The sequence below is a fragment of the Lethenteron reissneri genome, chromosome 10 (genome assembly GCF_015708825.2).
Source record: "Lethenteron reissneri isolate LAM-NWPU_2019-01 chromosome 10, ASM1570882v1, whole genome shotgun sequence".
NCBI lineage: Eukaryota > Metazoa > Chordata > Hyperoartia > Petromyzontiformes > Petromyzontidae > Lethenteron > Lethenteron reissneri.
Genome location: NC_083788.1, coordinates 2,627,924 through 2,642,400, shown reverse-complemented (window position 1 = coordinate 2,642,400; position 14,477 = coordinate 2,627,924). Strand labels below are relative to the sequence as shown.

The 14,477-nt window shown below is 47.0% G+C and overlaps 1 protein-coding gene across 3 annotated transcripts in view; it reads left to right on the top strand.

Moving 5' to 3' along the window:
• The window catches only part of LOC133340821 (zinc finger protein 180-like), a 41,816-nt gene extending 31,316 nt beyond the window's left edge, over positions 1–10,500 (top strand). Inside the window, exons 2-6 of one of the 3 annotated variants that reach the window (XM_061549244.1) lie at positions 2,436–2,516; positions 2,600–3,099; positions 4,400–4,492; positions 5,604–5,690; positions 6,299–10,500. In XM_061549244.1, the coding sequence (XP_061405228.1) occupies positions 3,069–3,099; positions 4,400–4,492; positions 5,604–5,690; positions 6,299–7,182 (1,095 nt within the window). In that variant the 5' untranslated portion in view covers positions 2,436–2,516; positions 2,600–3,068 and the 3' untranslated portion in view covers positions 7,183–10,500. Of the gene's footprint in view, positions 1–2,392; positions 2,517–2,599; positions 3,100–4,399; positions 4,493–5,603; positions 5,691–6,298 lie in introns of those variants that run through there. The other 2 variants (XM_061549243.1, XM_061549242.1) reach the window with 2 other exon arrangements.
• The last annotated feature ends 3,977 nt before the right edge of the window (positions 10,501–14,477 follow it).

Here is a 14,477-nt window from a genome sequence, read left to right as displayed (position 1 = left end):
GAGAGAGCTGGGCTTTCCATAACACAAGTTTTGTGGAGAATGCTCTCACGTTGTCATAGGCAGCACTGACGAGCTGCCCCTGGCCTTGTAACTTCTTGTTCAGTACATTCAGCTCATGCGTGATGTCAACAAGAAAAGCGAAGTCCATGAGCCATTTGGGATCACTTAGCACAGGAACAGCCACCCCATCCTTCTCCATGAAGGTTTTCACTTCTGCTCTCAACTCAAAAAATCTCTTAAAGACGTTTCCCCTGCTGAGCCAACGTACCTCGGTGAAGTAGAGCACATCCTCATATTCTGACTCAATTTCCTCTAAAAAAGTACGGAACATCCGGTGCTTTAAGCCCCTGGATCTGATTTGGTTGATGCATTTCACAACAACAGACATCACATTGTCAAACTTCAGGCATTTGCTGCAAAGCGCCTGCTGATGGATGATGCAGTGCAGAGCACTGGCCTCCTCCACACCCTCCTCTTCTAGTTTTCTTTGAACAAGTGCCACCAGTCCATTTCTCCTCCCTGTCATTGAATGCGCTCCGTCGGTTGTTATTCCAACAAACTTCTTCCATGGCAAACCGGCATTCACAATGGCATCACACAGCTGGCAAAATATCTCCTGAGCGGTGGTGTGGCCATGCATTGGAATTACTGTGAGCAACTCCTCCATCACTTCAAAATTGTCATCAACACCACGGACGTATATTGTGAGCTGGGCAGTGTCAGTGATGTCTGAACTCTCATCAAGAGCGACTGAGTATGCATTGAAAAATTTGGCTTTCTCACGCAGTTGATCATGAATGTCACTTGACAGGTCAGAAATGTGCTCTGCCACGGTGTTAGCAGAAAGGCTGATGTTGCTAAACTGACCTTTATTTTCCGGACAGACTATACTTGCAGCCTGTAAGATGCACTTTTTGATAAACTCGCCTTCTGTGAATGGCTTTCCTGCCTTAGCAATCATCTCACTAACCACGTAGCTTACTTCGACTGCTGCATTATTCTCTTTGGTTGCTTTCTTGAAGACATTTTGTTGCCTCAGTAGACATGTTTTAAGATTAGCAACCCAGTTGGCTCTCTCATCTCCCTGGTATTTTGCATACTCCTCAGCATGTCTAGTTGAGTAATGACGTTTGAGGTTGTATTCCTTGTGCACCGCAACTTTTTCTGTACAAATAAGACACGTCGGGGTGCTCATGTGCTCAACAAAGAAATATTGCATCTCCCACTTTTCCTGAAATTGTCTGTGCTCGTCACCAACCTTTCTCTTCACTGCAGGCTTTGAAAAAGACATGATTGGGGCTGTGTGACAAGATATATATTCATTCCACTTGCTGTCGCTCACGCAATAAAGTTTCAGTCAATTGTTTAGCCAACCAGCGACGCACGGAGACGTAATTTCCGCAAATTCACGTTATTTCCACTTTTTCCGCCTTTGCTCAAGATGCCACTTTATTAATCACTGACACAAAGACTGATACCGTCACTGCAGTATAGCCTAAATAAGTCCCACTGCATTGTAAGTGGCATGTGTGTGCTGTTTTAAGCGTCGTTTTACGTGCGTTTCGGGACCTGTGCTCGTTGTACCTGCGCTGTCATATGTACTTAGCGTTCCGGCACCTTGTGATTTACAAATGAAGCACTGGATACATCATGACCTGCGCGAAAGAGAGCGGAAAACTATGAATTTCACCCTCCTGCTCTCCGCACATCCAAAGCCACTCTTTACTCTCCCGGCTCTCTCTCTCACTCACTCTCACACGTACACAAACACACACACACACGACCCCGCCCCCCATGTCACTCACATGCATGCCGCATTCACTGGACAGGCACACAGTAGGAAACCAGAGCATCATAACATTGTCCCACACAGCAGCTAACAGCGGGGTTGCTACAATATAAAACTCGCGGGCCGCACTAACATTAAACTTTCATATTAAGGTGGGGGCCACAAAATATCGTCCCGAGGGCCGCAATTGGCCCGCGGGTCGCGAGTTTGAGACCCCTGCCTTAGAGCCTAGTCTCACATGGTGTTGGACTAGATGACGCCTTTTGGCGTCAGGAAAGCTGTCTCGGGTGTGGACCAATCAACTTCAAGGACAATGCATACATTATCAGAGTTATGTTTTTTGTTTGCATTATGACTGCAGGTATTGTGGTCTATGCAAACATGACTTCTTGTAAAAAAAAGGTGTCAATTTTGTTGCCAGATAAAAGGGTAAAAAAACAATTATCATATTTTCTACTGGCAAATGAGGTTCCAAAGGTATGTACACAACAGAGAGCTAACTGTGTGGTTGCTTTTGGGATTTCACGCTGCCCTTTTTGTTAATGGCCAGCTTTCAGCATTGCAAAATGGCATCGTTTGGCAGTGTTGTGACTCGCACATTTATGTTCTTGCTTGTGCTTGTGGCTGACCGCAGCCTTGATCCCAGCCCTGCAACAACCGTGACCTCAACACAGACTCCACGCCTATCTTCTTGCACGATACCCATAAAGAGGAGATTCTACATCAGGTGAGAACCTGCTCAGTTCCTTTTTCAAACAGCTAACCAAATTAATGACGCAACTAACGTGATATGTTTGCACGTCCCACCAGAATGGCGTGCGCGATGGCAACCCCAGTGCTTGAGCCTAGCAGGGACTTCCCGGCGTGGCTGGAGGCGCAGGGCGTGAACGAGGAGGTGGCCCGGGCCATGGACTCTGAGCTGGGCATCCGGGACTACGGGGTCCTGCGCGCCTGCGTCGGGGACGGCCTCGTGCGTGCCGAGCTGCTTTCCACGGCGCGCGACCGCCTGCCCTTCGGCTTCTACGCCGTGCTGCGGCAGGTGGTGAAGGCCCTGCAGGGTGCCGAGCTCCACAACGCTGGGACGTCACCCTGGGACGCTGTGCCATCTCCGGGCGACGTGACGCTGGGAGGCCTGGTGGACGTGCTGCTCACACTTTTCAGCGGCTTGAGCTGAGAGCTACTGGTTTGCGCACAGAGGCTGGGAGACTTTGATGGTGCTGGGGCCAGTGCCGGACGCTCCATTTCGGACAGCAAGGAAATAATTTTTGAGGAAAAAGCAATGGATGATGCGGATGATCAAGATGTCGATGGTAAAAGTGCATTCGGCTCGCAAAGCAATAATATGTTTACGTTTAAAGTTGTACAATGAGATGTATTCACGCGGAGTATGACAAGTGACGTCGCGAAATGACGTCTAATGTAATGACATCGCCTTAGCAGGCAAAGCCTTCAGTGCTGGTTGTCACCTATCCTTGTATCAATTTAGTCGATTTTATTATAGATAAGTTCATAATAGCAACACGACATTTGTGCTAAAATTTTGCTCATATTGGATTATCTTCACAGGAGTTATCGTGGCCTTCTGTTATTGACAGACGATAGAGCAAATGCATTCACGCTAAACTAAACTATTCTTATTTTACCAGGTAAGGCCCACTGAGCTATATGGCTCTTTTTCAGAAGCGACCTGGCCACAAGTGATACCTCGACGAAGTGCCTTATCATCACGTGCAATTGTATGGCAGTCAAATACTTGAACGCATGATGTTGATTCTTAATGTTGAGAGAAAAACCAGAGAACCCGAAGAAAAATCCACTCGACCACGGGGAGAACACGCAACATCCAAATATACAGGCGTCTAGGTCGGGATCGAACCCACGACTTGTATACCAGGCGGGGTATTTAACATTTCCCCACGCTTTTCAACCTCATTTGTCAAGTCTATAAAAAAACGTTTTTGAGCCAGATACAACTACCTGCTCTTTTGGCAGAATCATTTCAAACTGATGAAAAAAAACACTTACGTGGTCGTATTTCTGCCAAATATTAGCCAAAGCAAGCATTGAGGCAGTGCTCATCTCTTTTCACAGCACTGATCCAATGGTGAATATTCCATATTCCTATGGCGGGGGCCAGGCTATTATAGAACAACAATTGTTAACTTCCCTACAAAGTCGTACTCATTTTATTGATCCCGGAGGGATGATGGCCAAGTCATTCCACCGACCAGGATATAAAATTCCCAAACTCCCGATGGCGATTCGCTTGCTCTACTGCTGAACCACCTGGCCGGAACGCTTACGTCACTGATCATTTTCTTGGTTCTTTCGGTAAAGTCACGTAGAAGGGAAATAATAAAATAATGAAAATAAAACATAGTAAAATACAATTCTCACGACGTTTCGGCCACAACACAAGCAGTCGTGAGAATAACATTTTATTATGTTTTATTTTTATTCTTTTATTATTTCCCTTCTACGTGACTTTACCGAAAGAACCAAGAAGATGAATCCCTGCAGTCACGAAAGCTTTAAATCAAAATTCACTGATCATTGTTCATTTCTCCCCCTCCCCAAATGTTTGTGTGCCTTGCTCTTTGGCCTACACAGAAAATGATGGGCACACCCGGGCCTCATCAGAGGCAGGAGACTGCAGCCCAAACCCGTCGCTGCACATGATCAAAACCGAGGCAAGCTGCGCTGGTGAGTACTTTAAGACGAATAAAAGTGTACACTGTCCCATCCTATCTGTCGCCCCCTGTGATTGGCTGATTTGAGGAGACGAGGGTTTTAGTAATATGATGTGATTATGAAAAAATGACAAGGTTTGATAGAATAGCAAACTAAGACGAGGAAAAATCTTGAAGATGGAACAAACAGTTTTAGAAATGATCGTTGAATGCAGACTCCAGTGGTAGAACGCATTACAAAACCTTCAGAGGCGTGCACTCATCAGCGCGGTGAAGTATGGTTGGTTGAAGGACCCCTGTGACGGACACGGCGTGTGGAGGCCCTCTTCCAGCAATGGCTTGACAAAAATGGCTGTACATGTGTACACATGTGGTCATGTGCCGCCCAGGATAGAAACAGACACGTGCGGAGGACCACGTGTACGTGCAAGTGTAATTCATCCTCAATAATGTTGAACGATTGCTGTTCATTTTTTTAAATTTACATTTTATGCATTTTTTTATTATGGTAAGCGCACAAGCCCGATAAAACGTGTCGATGATTTCTGCGGAGGGGTACAGAAAAACCAAGGGTGGCGGGGGGGGGGGACTTTTGGCACTTGAACATGTATAGGTGTGGGGAAGGAATGCTCGCTACCCCACCCTAACGGGGGGGGGGGGGGGGAATGGGAGCTTATGTTTATGGGGGGGGGGAAGATGAGCCGGGAGGAAGTAGCCAACATTCTAGGGGGAGATCGGGTATAGTGGGAGGGGACTTGGAAATGGACCATGCTATAAATCATATAACATACATGCGGCTTTATGTGTTGGGGTGACAACCTCTCCTCTTCTGGGTCTGTGTTATCTCAACTGACGAAAGGATAAAAGTGGGGGTGGCGGGGGGGGAGGGCAGTTCATTTACATTTTCTCTGATTGCTCTTTCCATCTTCTGTTGTTTTGTTCACGTTTACACACGATCGTTCACTTGATCTACGTAAAGTCTTCTGTAATTATCCGCCATCGCAGCCCAAGCTTCGGGCTGGGCACCTGTGAGAAAGAACTTCCCCTGGCTCATCCTGAGATGCAGCAGTGCCATTTTTAAACGTCTGCGTTAATCCACACGTCCGTTGTCTTCTGCCATTCAGACGGTGATCATCAGAGTCCCACGTCGGACCAGAGAGACTCCAGCCCCAGCCAGACGCCGCCCAGGATAGAAAGAGACGCGTGCGGAGGTAAAGATGAGTTGAAAATAAACAAATGTCTTACCGCGTGGAGATGTGACGATGCAAGCATTCATCGATTAATGTTGATTCTCACGCAGATACGTGCACTCAATTGTTTGTGTGGGAATGTTTTTTGCTTTTCGTATACGGCGAAATGTCCCGTGGTTAAAATTGTCTCCAATTATATTCGTGCCTTTGTTTCTCCAATCCAGTGCCATTGTCACACTGCAACAGGTACTCATTTAAGGCCAAATCAACCTGGGTGGAGGGTCCCAGGACCGTTTCAAGAATCCTTAGATACTGATTTTCGCCATGCCTGGCAATCAAATCCATGTCGCCAGATTGGTATTGCAGTGCGCTAACCACTACGCCACTGCTCCCCCTCAAGACAAAGACAGACGCGCATGCCTAATGGACAAGTACTGCCCTTTTGTCAATCCGCTGCTGAATGAAGATAACCCCACGTTGGTCAGATCATGGGGGTTATTTGAACATACTTCATTGTTCCTGGTCAGTGCGGGTGGGTGAAGGAATTGATTTTGCCCTGTCGTGGCCATAAAATAAAACATATCCACAATATGACGTCTAAAGTGACTTCTCTGATTATTTTTCCCAAGGTAATTCGGGCTTTGTCATCCAACAAGTGACCTCGCTTCAGGAGATGGGACTGGACCTAACGAATGCAACCAATGTTGACTCCTATCCCTGGCTTCAACAGCAACAACAGCAGCAGCTGCCGGTCGACAAAATACAAATTGACACTGGCTGCACGGTCCCGCCCATGTGTGCCGCTTACCTGCCCAAGCCGCTCACCGAAGACCACATTGACAGGCAGGACGAGGCACCGTCCAGGAGCGACACTCTGCCTCCTGCCGCCGCCGCCGCGTACCACGTGCCGAACTTTAAGCTGGTGCGGCGGCGGCGCATGCTGCCGGTTCCCGTGCCGGCGATTGCGGGCGGTGAAGACAACAAGCCGTTCCGGTGCAGCGTGTGCGCCCAGCGCTTCTCGCAGCGCGGCAACCTCGAGACGCACCTGCGCACGCACACGGGCGAGCGGCCGTACCGCTGCGCGACGTGCGGACAGGCGTTCTCGCAGAGCGCCCACCTTAAGTCGCACCAGCGCACGCACACGGGCGAGAAGCCGTACCGCTGCAAGGTGTGCGGCCAGAGCTTCTCGCACAGCGGCAACCTGAAGGCGCACCAGCGCACGCACACGGGCGAGAAGCCGTACCGCTGCAGCATGTGCGGGCAGAAGTTTTCATACTACTGCAGTCTCAAGCGTCACCAGTACACGCACACGGGCGAGAAGCCGTACCGCTGCAGCATGTGCGGGCAGAAGTTTTCATACTACTGCAGTCTCAAGCGTCACCAGTACACGCACACGGGCGAGAAGCCCTTCCAGTGCTCGGAGTGCAATCGTGCATTCCCCGACCTGAGCAGCCTCAAAAGCCACCTCAACGTCCACCGACGCTACAAGCTCTCGCAGGGGCGGTGGCGGTGATGCTGGGATAATTGCCGCCGAGTCGAGGGTTGGATATAACACCATGTGCGAAGCTCAAGCCGTTATCTTGGCTCAAGTAATAACCTTGAACAGAAAGCCTTGACTGAAACATACATAGCGAGTGTTTGTGGTAACCGTAATGCTAATCCTTCACGAATCCCCAGTCTCAAATCTATCTGGCTTGACCACCTGAATGTGAAATTGTAGTTGTTGCTCTGCGAAAGAAGAAGGCAAAACCAAATCCCGAGCCCCTTTCGTAATAAAACCTAGTCCTAATGCAATACAATACGAGCCCTAGCTTAGCAAAGACCTTGCCATAACCAACTCTTTCCTTACCCCAGAATTAATCCAAGGAATCCTTTAATGCTACCCCTAACCCTGACAAAATATTCTATCTCAAGTTTAAAACTCTAGCCACCTCTCTCCGAGCCACAGGCCACACTGTAATGTTTCCAATCATTAATTAATTAAGGCCAGGGTTGACAAACAAGGCATTGCTGTGAATACGGCGCCCGACAGGTGACAGATGAGCTTCACTTTTTGAAAACGCATGCCGTTACGGTGTCTTCGATGGACACCTGGTCTCGGTTTCAAATGACACTTGCGTTTCCCAATGAGCTCTTACTTGGTGAAACAAATCTGTTACTGACCAATGGCAACGAATGACCACCGAATGCCACCTCGGCTACAGGAACCGATGGATGGATGACGGATCGAAGGGATTCATGTGTTTTTACGGGAAGACAGACCAGGCAACACACAGCCGTTATGATAGATAATTGATGCACCGCAACAAGAGTGACAGGCTCATCACCAGTGATGATTTGTATCTGGGGCCAATAAGCCCATCCTTATTAACAACAGTTAACCCCCTGATGTGTCCTTCACTCATAGGCACTCGCGTTCAAGTTCAAGAGGTCATCATGGACAATGCCATGTATGCCATGCCACACCTCGCTGTCATTGCTTTCACTTCGGCCGGATCCTGCATTCCGGCAGATGGACTTAATGTTGAGGGTGTCGATATGTGTGCCACCCCCATATCAGAGGTCGCAACCGGGTACCCGATACCCTACCCGATACCCGGCTACCCGTACCCGGCCGGGTACGGGTAGCCGGGCCGGGTACGGGTACCCGTTTGCGACCCTGGTGCGGCCGGGTACGGGTAAGGAATCAAAACCCGTTTTCTCCCTCTACTTTCTCCTCCTGGTATTGGTTCCCATTCATGTGGGACTGCCTTCCTCAGCCACTCCATTTATTCCCATCCTGGGCGATCCCCATGCCCACTCCACGGTACTTTATATCCTGGTTTGCCACTTCGTACACCACAATCCCCTTCTAGGTGAGCGTGTGTGGACAATGTTTGAGGAACATTGGGGAGCCGCAGTTGAACATTTGAATGCAGTGGTTGTGATGCAGAAGATGCGTTTCTGTAACCCAGTGACGCGGAGAAAGGCTTCGTGGATCGTGGAGAGATGGTACTGTGATGTGCCTCATAAAATCACTTGCATGGGCGTGCAGGATAGCAGCACACGTGACTCTTGAATATCGCGGGGCGGGGTGGGTACGTTCTTGGAAAGTGCCACTAAAGCCAAAACCGCAAAATTCAATATTTAATCCTTACATAAATAATGAGGTTAGGTACACGGCAACCAAATAATAGACTGTCTCAATTAAAATAAGTACTCTACTGTATGCCTAATACACTAAAAGCCAAGTAGTTGAAATAATAATGTTAAAACCCGATACAAAAGCATTCGCAGACAATAAATCGTATAAATACTGTTCTTACCGATGATGATCCAAAGTGGGCGTATATGTGTGTGTGTTTGTCATCTCAGTCGACCCATGGCACCTGGGTCTGCCCCGTGACCTCCTGCCAGTGGGCGTTCGACACTTCACGTGGCCTCAACGTCGTGCACATCGCCTGGCACAAGCACCGTGGTGACTTCGCCACCAACTAGTGGCGACTGGCGGTTGATTGTCCGTGAGTGGGGAGGAATAGTGCTACGATTAATTCGCTGCGCTATGAACCCAGCAACCCAATTTAGATTCCTGCTCACGCCCAACACCAATGACGATTATCTAAATCGGTCCTGGGCCTCCCCTGGGTCAGCTTATCTACTCGGTACCTGGTGTGGTGCGTAAACATCGCTACTGGGGAGACAAACATGACCGGGTGTGGTGCTGGCTACCTACCCCCACGTGTGCCGTGCCAGCCTTCATAGGTGCTCGCTAACAGCACTTGCCCCAACAGTCTGTTAATACTCTTTGGTTCTGTCGGTGAAGTCACGTAGGTTCCCGAAAGAACCAAAGAGTATGGATTCCTGCAGTCACGAAAGCTTCAAATCAAGTCTGTTAATAGGTTATACGGGGGGCGTCTTTGTCCGCGAGATGCTTGCACGACCAAAGGTTGAGGTGCGACTTGACTGCCTCGCGTCTCTCGCCCGCCCCGCACTGCGGTATCAGCCATACAACACCAAAAACTAACCACCTCGATAGCTAAATTGCAACAGAAAAAGGTTGCCTGCAATAGGTAGAAACCGCGAACGATCACCCCGTGATATTCAAGGGTCTCCTGTACTGTGAGCAGGTGTCTTTGCTGGCTGCCTGTACACATGTGCACTGTGCAGCCTTTAATGGGTAAAATATAATTTCCAATCTTAGGCAATATCTTTGTGTTCTCTCTCTCTACTCTATTTACTTTTATCTAATAATTCACAGCCCTTTAACAACCCATGACTGGATGGAGGCCTTCCCACGCTGTGTCAATTTTGATTAATGCTTTCACTCCACTGCCAACAGTCCCTGAAACTTTTGTTCAGCTATCTTCATGTATGGAGATTTTCTGATGGTCGTTGAGCCATTGACCCAAAAGTTGCTTATCGGCAGGTACCACATAGAGTGTCAAATGCTAACAATTTTTTTTTCCTTTTATCTCTCGATCACAAATATGTATAATAGTAAGGTCACCATATAACTTTTAATAAAACAGTTTGAAAAAGGGTAGAATATGATAAGAAATTTTTTGGATACAAAAAAAACTCATGTCGATGTGAAGTGTGAGTACTTCCACCTCTTCCAAGACGTCTGGCCAGCGTGGAAGAGTAGACCGAATATGCTTATATAGAGATCCCTCTATGCAAGGCCCTCCATCCACCAGTGATATGAGCAAGCAATTTCAGGCTTGCAACTTCACCTTGATATGAAACATCGACAGAATATGAAACTAAATATAAAGTGTCTATAAGACTGACAATCTTGAATTTGAAGCTTTCGTGACTGCAGGAATCCATATTTTTTGGTTCTTTTGGTAAAGTCACGTGGGGTAGAAAATAAAATAAATCACGACGTTTCGGGCGCAACGCAAGCGTCCATCATCAGGTGGGAAAGCATGGTCTGCTGCTGAGGCAGACTGTTTTAAAAGGTTTGAAATGGGTGTATCTCAAACCTCAGCAGCAGACCATGCTTTCCCACCTGATGATGGACGCTTGTGTTGCGCCCGAAACGTGATTTATTTTATTCTATACCTACGTGACTTTACCTAAAGAACCAAAGAGTAAAGACTGACAATGGCGTTGCGTTTAGGTTTCTGCCCATCGTATCTTCAGCATTTGCTACCCCAGTTGGTATCGACCAGTCCTCTTGTCTCATGGGTTAAGATAATATTGCGATTGTATGTCGGCAGAGGGCAGGTTGCATTCTTGTCGAATTTTCCTGTGAGTTAGGATTTGTGCTTTAGTCACTTTATTCACAACTCAGTGTGAGACGGCATGTTTGGCTCCATGTTTATGTGCGGTGTTGCAGTAGATGCCTTGTAGGGCTCGGTGTAGTCTGTTCTGCATATAATATGTAACCCCTTAATAAAGTTTCAGCACATTACCACGTATGTATGTCGAACTTTTTTCGCATTGTATCCAACCATGCCAATCGGGGGTCCGGGGGAAGGACAACAAACTAAACACAAAAAGCAGTTCTAAAGAAATTAGTTTTCAATCCAGATCACTTAAAAGTGCACCGTTCCAGTGGCTTCCTAATATCGGAAGGAAGAACTTTCCAGACGGCCGCAGAAGCGCTGTAACAGGATACAGTATAATGAATCCGCGACAGAATGAATTATAAATTGTGGGTTATACTGGTAGGAACCTCCTGGTTACACCAGCCCACAGGGGATTATTGTGTCCGTCCGTCGTGCAGGGAGGGGCTGGGTGGGGAGGGAGGGGCTTGGTGGGGAGGGTGGGGAGGGGCTGGGTGGGGAAGGGCTGGGTGGGGAGTGGGAGGAGTGGGGCTGGGTGGGGAGGGGCTGGTCACCCCGTGGTGCCCGTATAAAACTCAACGTTTAACCTACTCACGCCGGCTTGTGCCCGCCCTCACAGTCGGACATATTTGCTGAATACACCACGCCGCCGTTGACCCTGGCCATTGACCGAGCAACCCAACGTTCCTACCAGCTCCCTCCGCAGGAATGTGTTAATGAATTCCCTCTGCATTAACATCATTTATCATTCAATCTGTCGCGGATTCATTATATCACGTTACAGCGCCTCTGCAGCCATATTGCCGACATCAGTTACACACAAGAGTGCTGCCTGGACGAGGTGTTACAACTTCTTGGTTCTTTCGGTAAAGTCACGTAGAATGGAAATAAAATAATAAAAATAAAACATAATAAAATAATTCTCACGACGATTTAAAGCTTTCGTGACTGCCGGGATTCATCTTCTTGGTTATTTCGGTAAAGTCACGTAGAAGGGAAATAATAAAAGAATAAATATTAAACATGTTTCAAAACTCCTTTAGGACAGACCTGTTCTTCACCTGAGGACGGCTGCTTGCGTTGTGGCCGAAACGTCGTGAGAATTGTATTTTATGATGTTTTATTATTTTATTATTTCCATTCTACGTGACTTTACCGAAAGAACCAAGAAGATGAATCCCTGCAGTCACGAAAGCTTTAAATCGAGGTGTTACAACTTTGTGGGCATCACTCTTAAGTGCCACAACCGTCACAAATACTCACTCGGCACGCAGACATCACGGGGGCAGAGGGGTACATTTTTATGTGTACGTATCCATATATCATACCTGTCAACCCATACGTTTTACATGTATTCTTGTACAGGGAATTGAGTGTGCAGGTCCATATGGCGTAGAGTGGTTTGCATCAGCAGCAGACCATGCTTTCCCACCTGATGACGGACTCTTGTGTTGCGCCCGAAACGTCGTGATTTATTTTATTTTTATACCTACATGACTTTACCGAAAGAACCAAAGAGTATGGATTCCTGCAGTCACGAAAGCTTAAAATCAAGATTAAAACAAATATATTTTTGTCAGTGTTTCTCCCTTGTGATGGGACTTTAAAGGATGAACGTTGAGATTTATAATGGCATGAAATATAAGGATATGATTTATTTTTCGATTTAAAGCTTTCGTGACTGCAGGGATTCATCTTCTTGGTTCTTTCGGTAAAGTCACGTAGAAGGGAAATAATAAAATAATAAAAATAAAACATAGACGGCTGCTTGTGTTGTGGCCGAAACGTGAGAAATATTTTATTATGTTTAATTTTTATTATTTCCCTTCTACGTGACTTTACCGAAAGAACCAAGAAGATATGATTTATAATAATATGGACTCGCATACGTATAATATAGGGGCCGTCCATAAATGACGTCACGCACCTGGGGGGGGGTCAGACATTTGTGACGATGTGTGACGAGGGGGGTGGGGGGTTGAGAAATGTGACGTCACATCAAAATTCGCAACTTTAAATAAATATAGACAACACGTTCTACTTAATTAAATTTACTTTGTAATAAATGTTTTCTCCTCCGACATCAGAGTGCAGCGCCACATTAAATACGCACTACAATGACAATAGTTTAAAGCGATTTGAAGCATGTTTTATTTTCAAAATGGAAATATGGTTTTGTGAGGGGGGGGGGCAGAGCTTTGTGACGTCATATTTGAGGGGGGTCTGACTTTTTGTGACGCCGTGTGACTAATGGGGGGGGGGGGTAAACATCGTCCAAAATCACGTGACGTCATTTATGGACGGCCCCATATACATGCAAACATGCATGTATTGTAGACAACGTATCATGTATATAACACACATGCACGCTAAATTATACTGAACACAGAAAACGATTGCAGGTGCACATACATTATGGTATGCCATCATATAGTGGGTGGGTGACGTTTCACTGAAAACCACGTGACCCACGAGGCCACGGCGGACAGGCACCAGGCATTGAGTGACGTCACAACCAGCTAAGGGTTGTTACAGACGCCCACGTGACTCTCCACGCGGGTGAAATAAAACCGGATGCCGTGACGTCACTAGCCTGGCGCGTTATTCTGGCGTTTAACTTCGTGGAGACGGCACGCGGCTCGAGCTACAGCGCCCCCTGGATACTGGCTTTGCCGCGTGTGCGCCGTTAAAATGTCACCCTGTCGCGTGAGTGCGAGTTATTCGACGAGAGATGTATACAAGGTAAGTGATGTTGAAGATGGCACTATGATTCTAGATTTGAAGCTTTCGTGACTGCAATGATTCATATTCTTAGGTTTTTTCGGTAAAGTCACGTAGGTAAAAAATTAATTAAAATTAATAAAAGTTAAGTTATTTATTTTTATTACGTGACTTTACCGAAAAAAACTAAGATTTATTAAAATTAATAAAAATAAAATAATTTTACTTTTATTAATTTTAATTATTTTTTTACCTACGTGACTTTACCGAAAAAACCCAAGAATATGGTACTATGATGTTTGTCATGGTCTTGGTGGTTGTAATGGTAATGGTGCTGATGGTGGTATGCAAGCTGCTCTTTGCTTCTTGTTGAGTGTTGCAAGTGATGGTAATGTGAAGATGGTAGATAAGAGTGTGGTGTTGGTGGTAGAGATGTGATGGTTTAATGGTTTGTAGTGATGATGATAGTGATACTATTCGGGATGGTGTTAGTGATGGCAATAGAAATTGCGGGGTTGGTAGATGCTTTTGGCGAAGGTGCCAGTGACTGTGCACGTTACATTATACTAACGTACGTGTAGGCACACGCACGTACTTTAATGTTATCGTCTAGTGGGTGGGTTATGTTTTACTTAAATCCACGATACCCGCGAGGCCACGGGGGGAGGCACCAGGCACTGCGTGACGTCACAACCAGCCAAGGGTTGTTACAGACGCCCACGTGACTCTCCACGCGGGTGAAATAAAACCGGATGCCGTGACGTCACTATCCCGGCGCGTTATTCTGGCGTTTAACTTCGTGGAGACGGCACGCGGC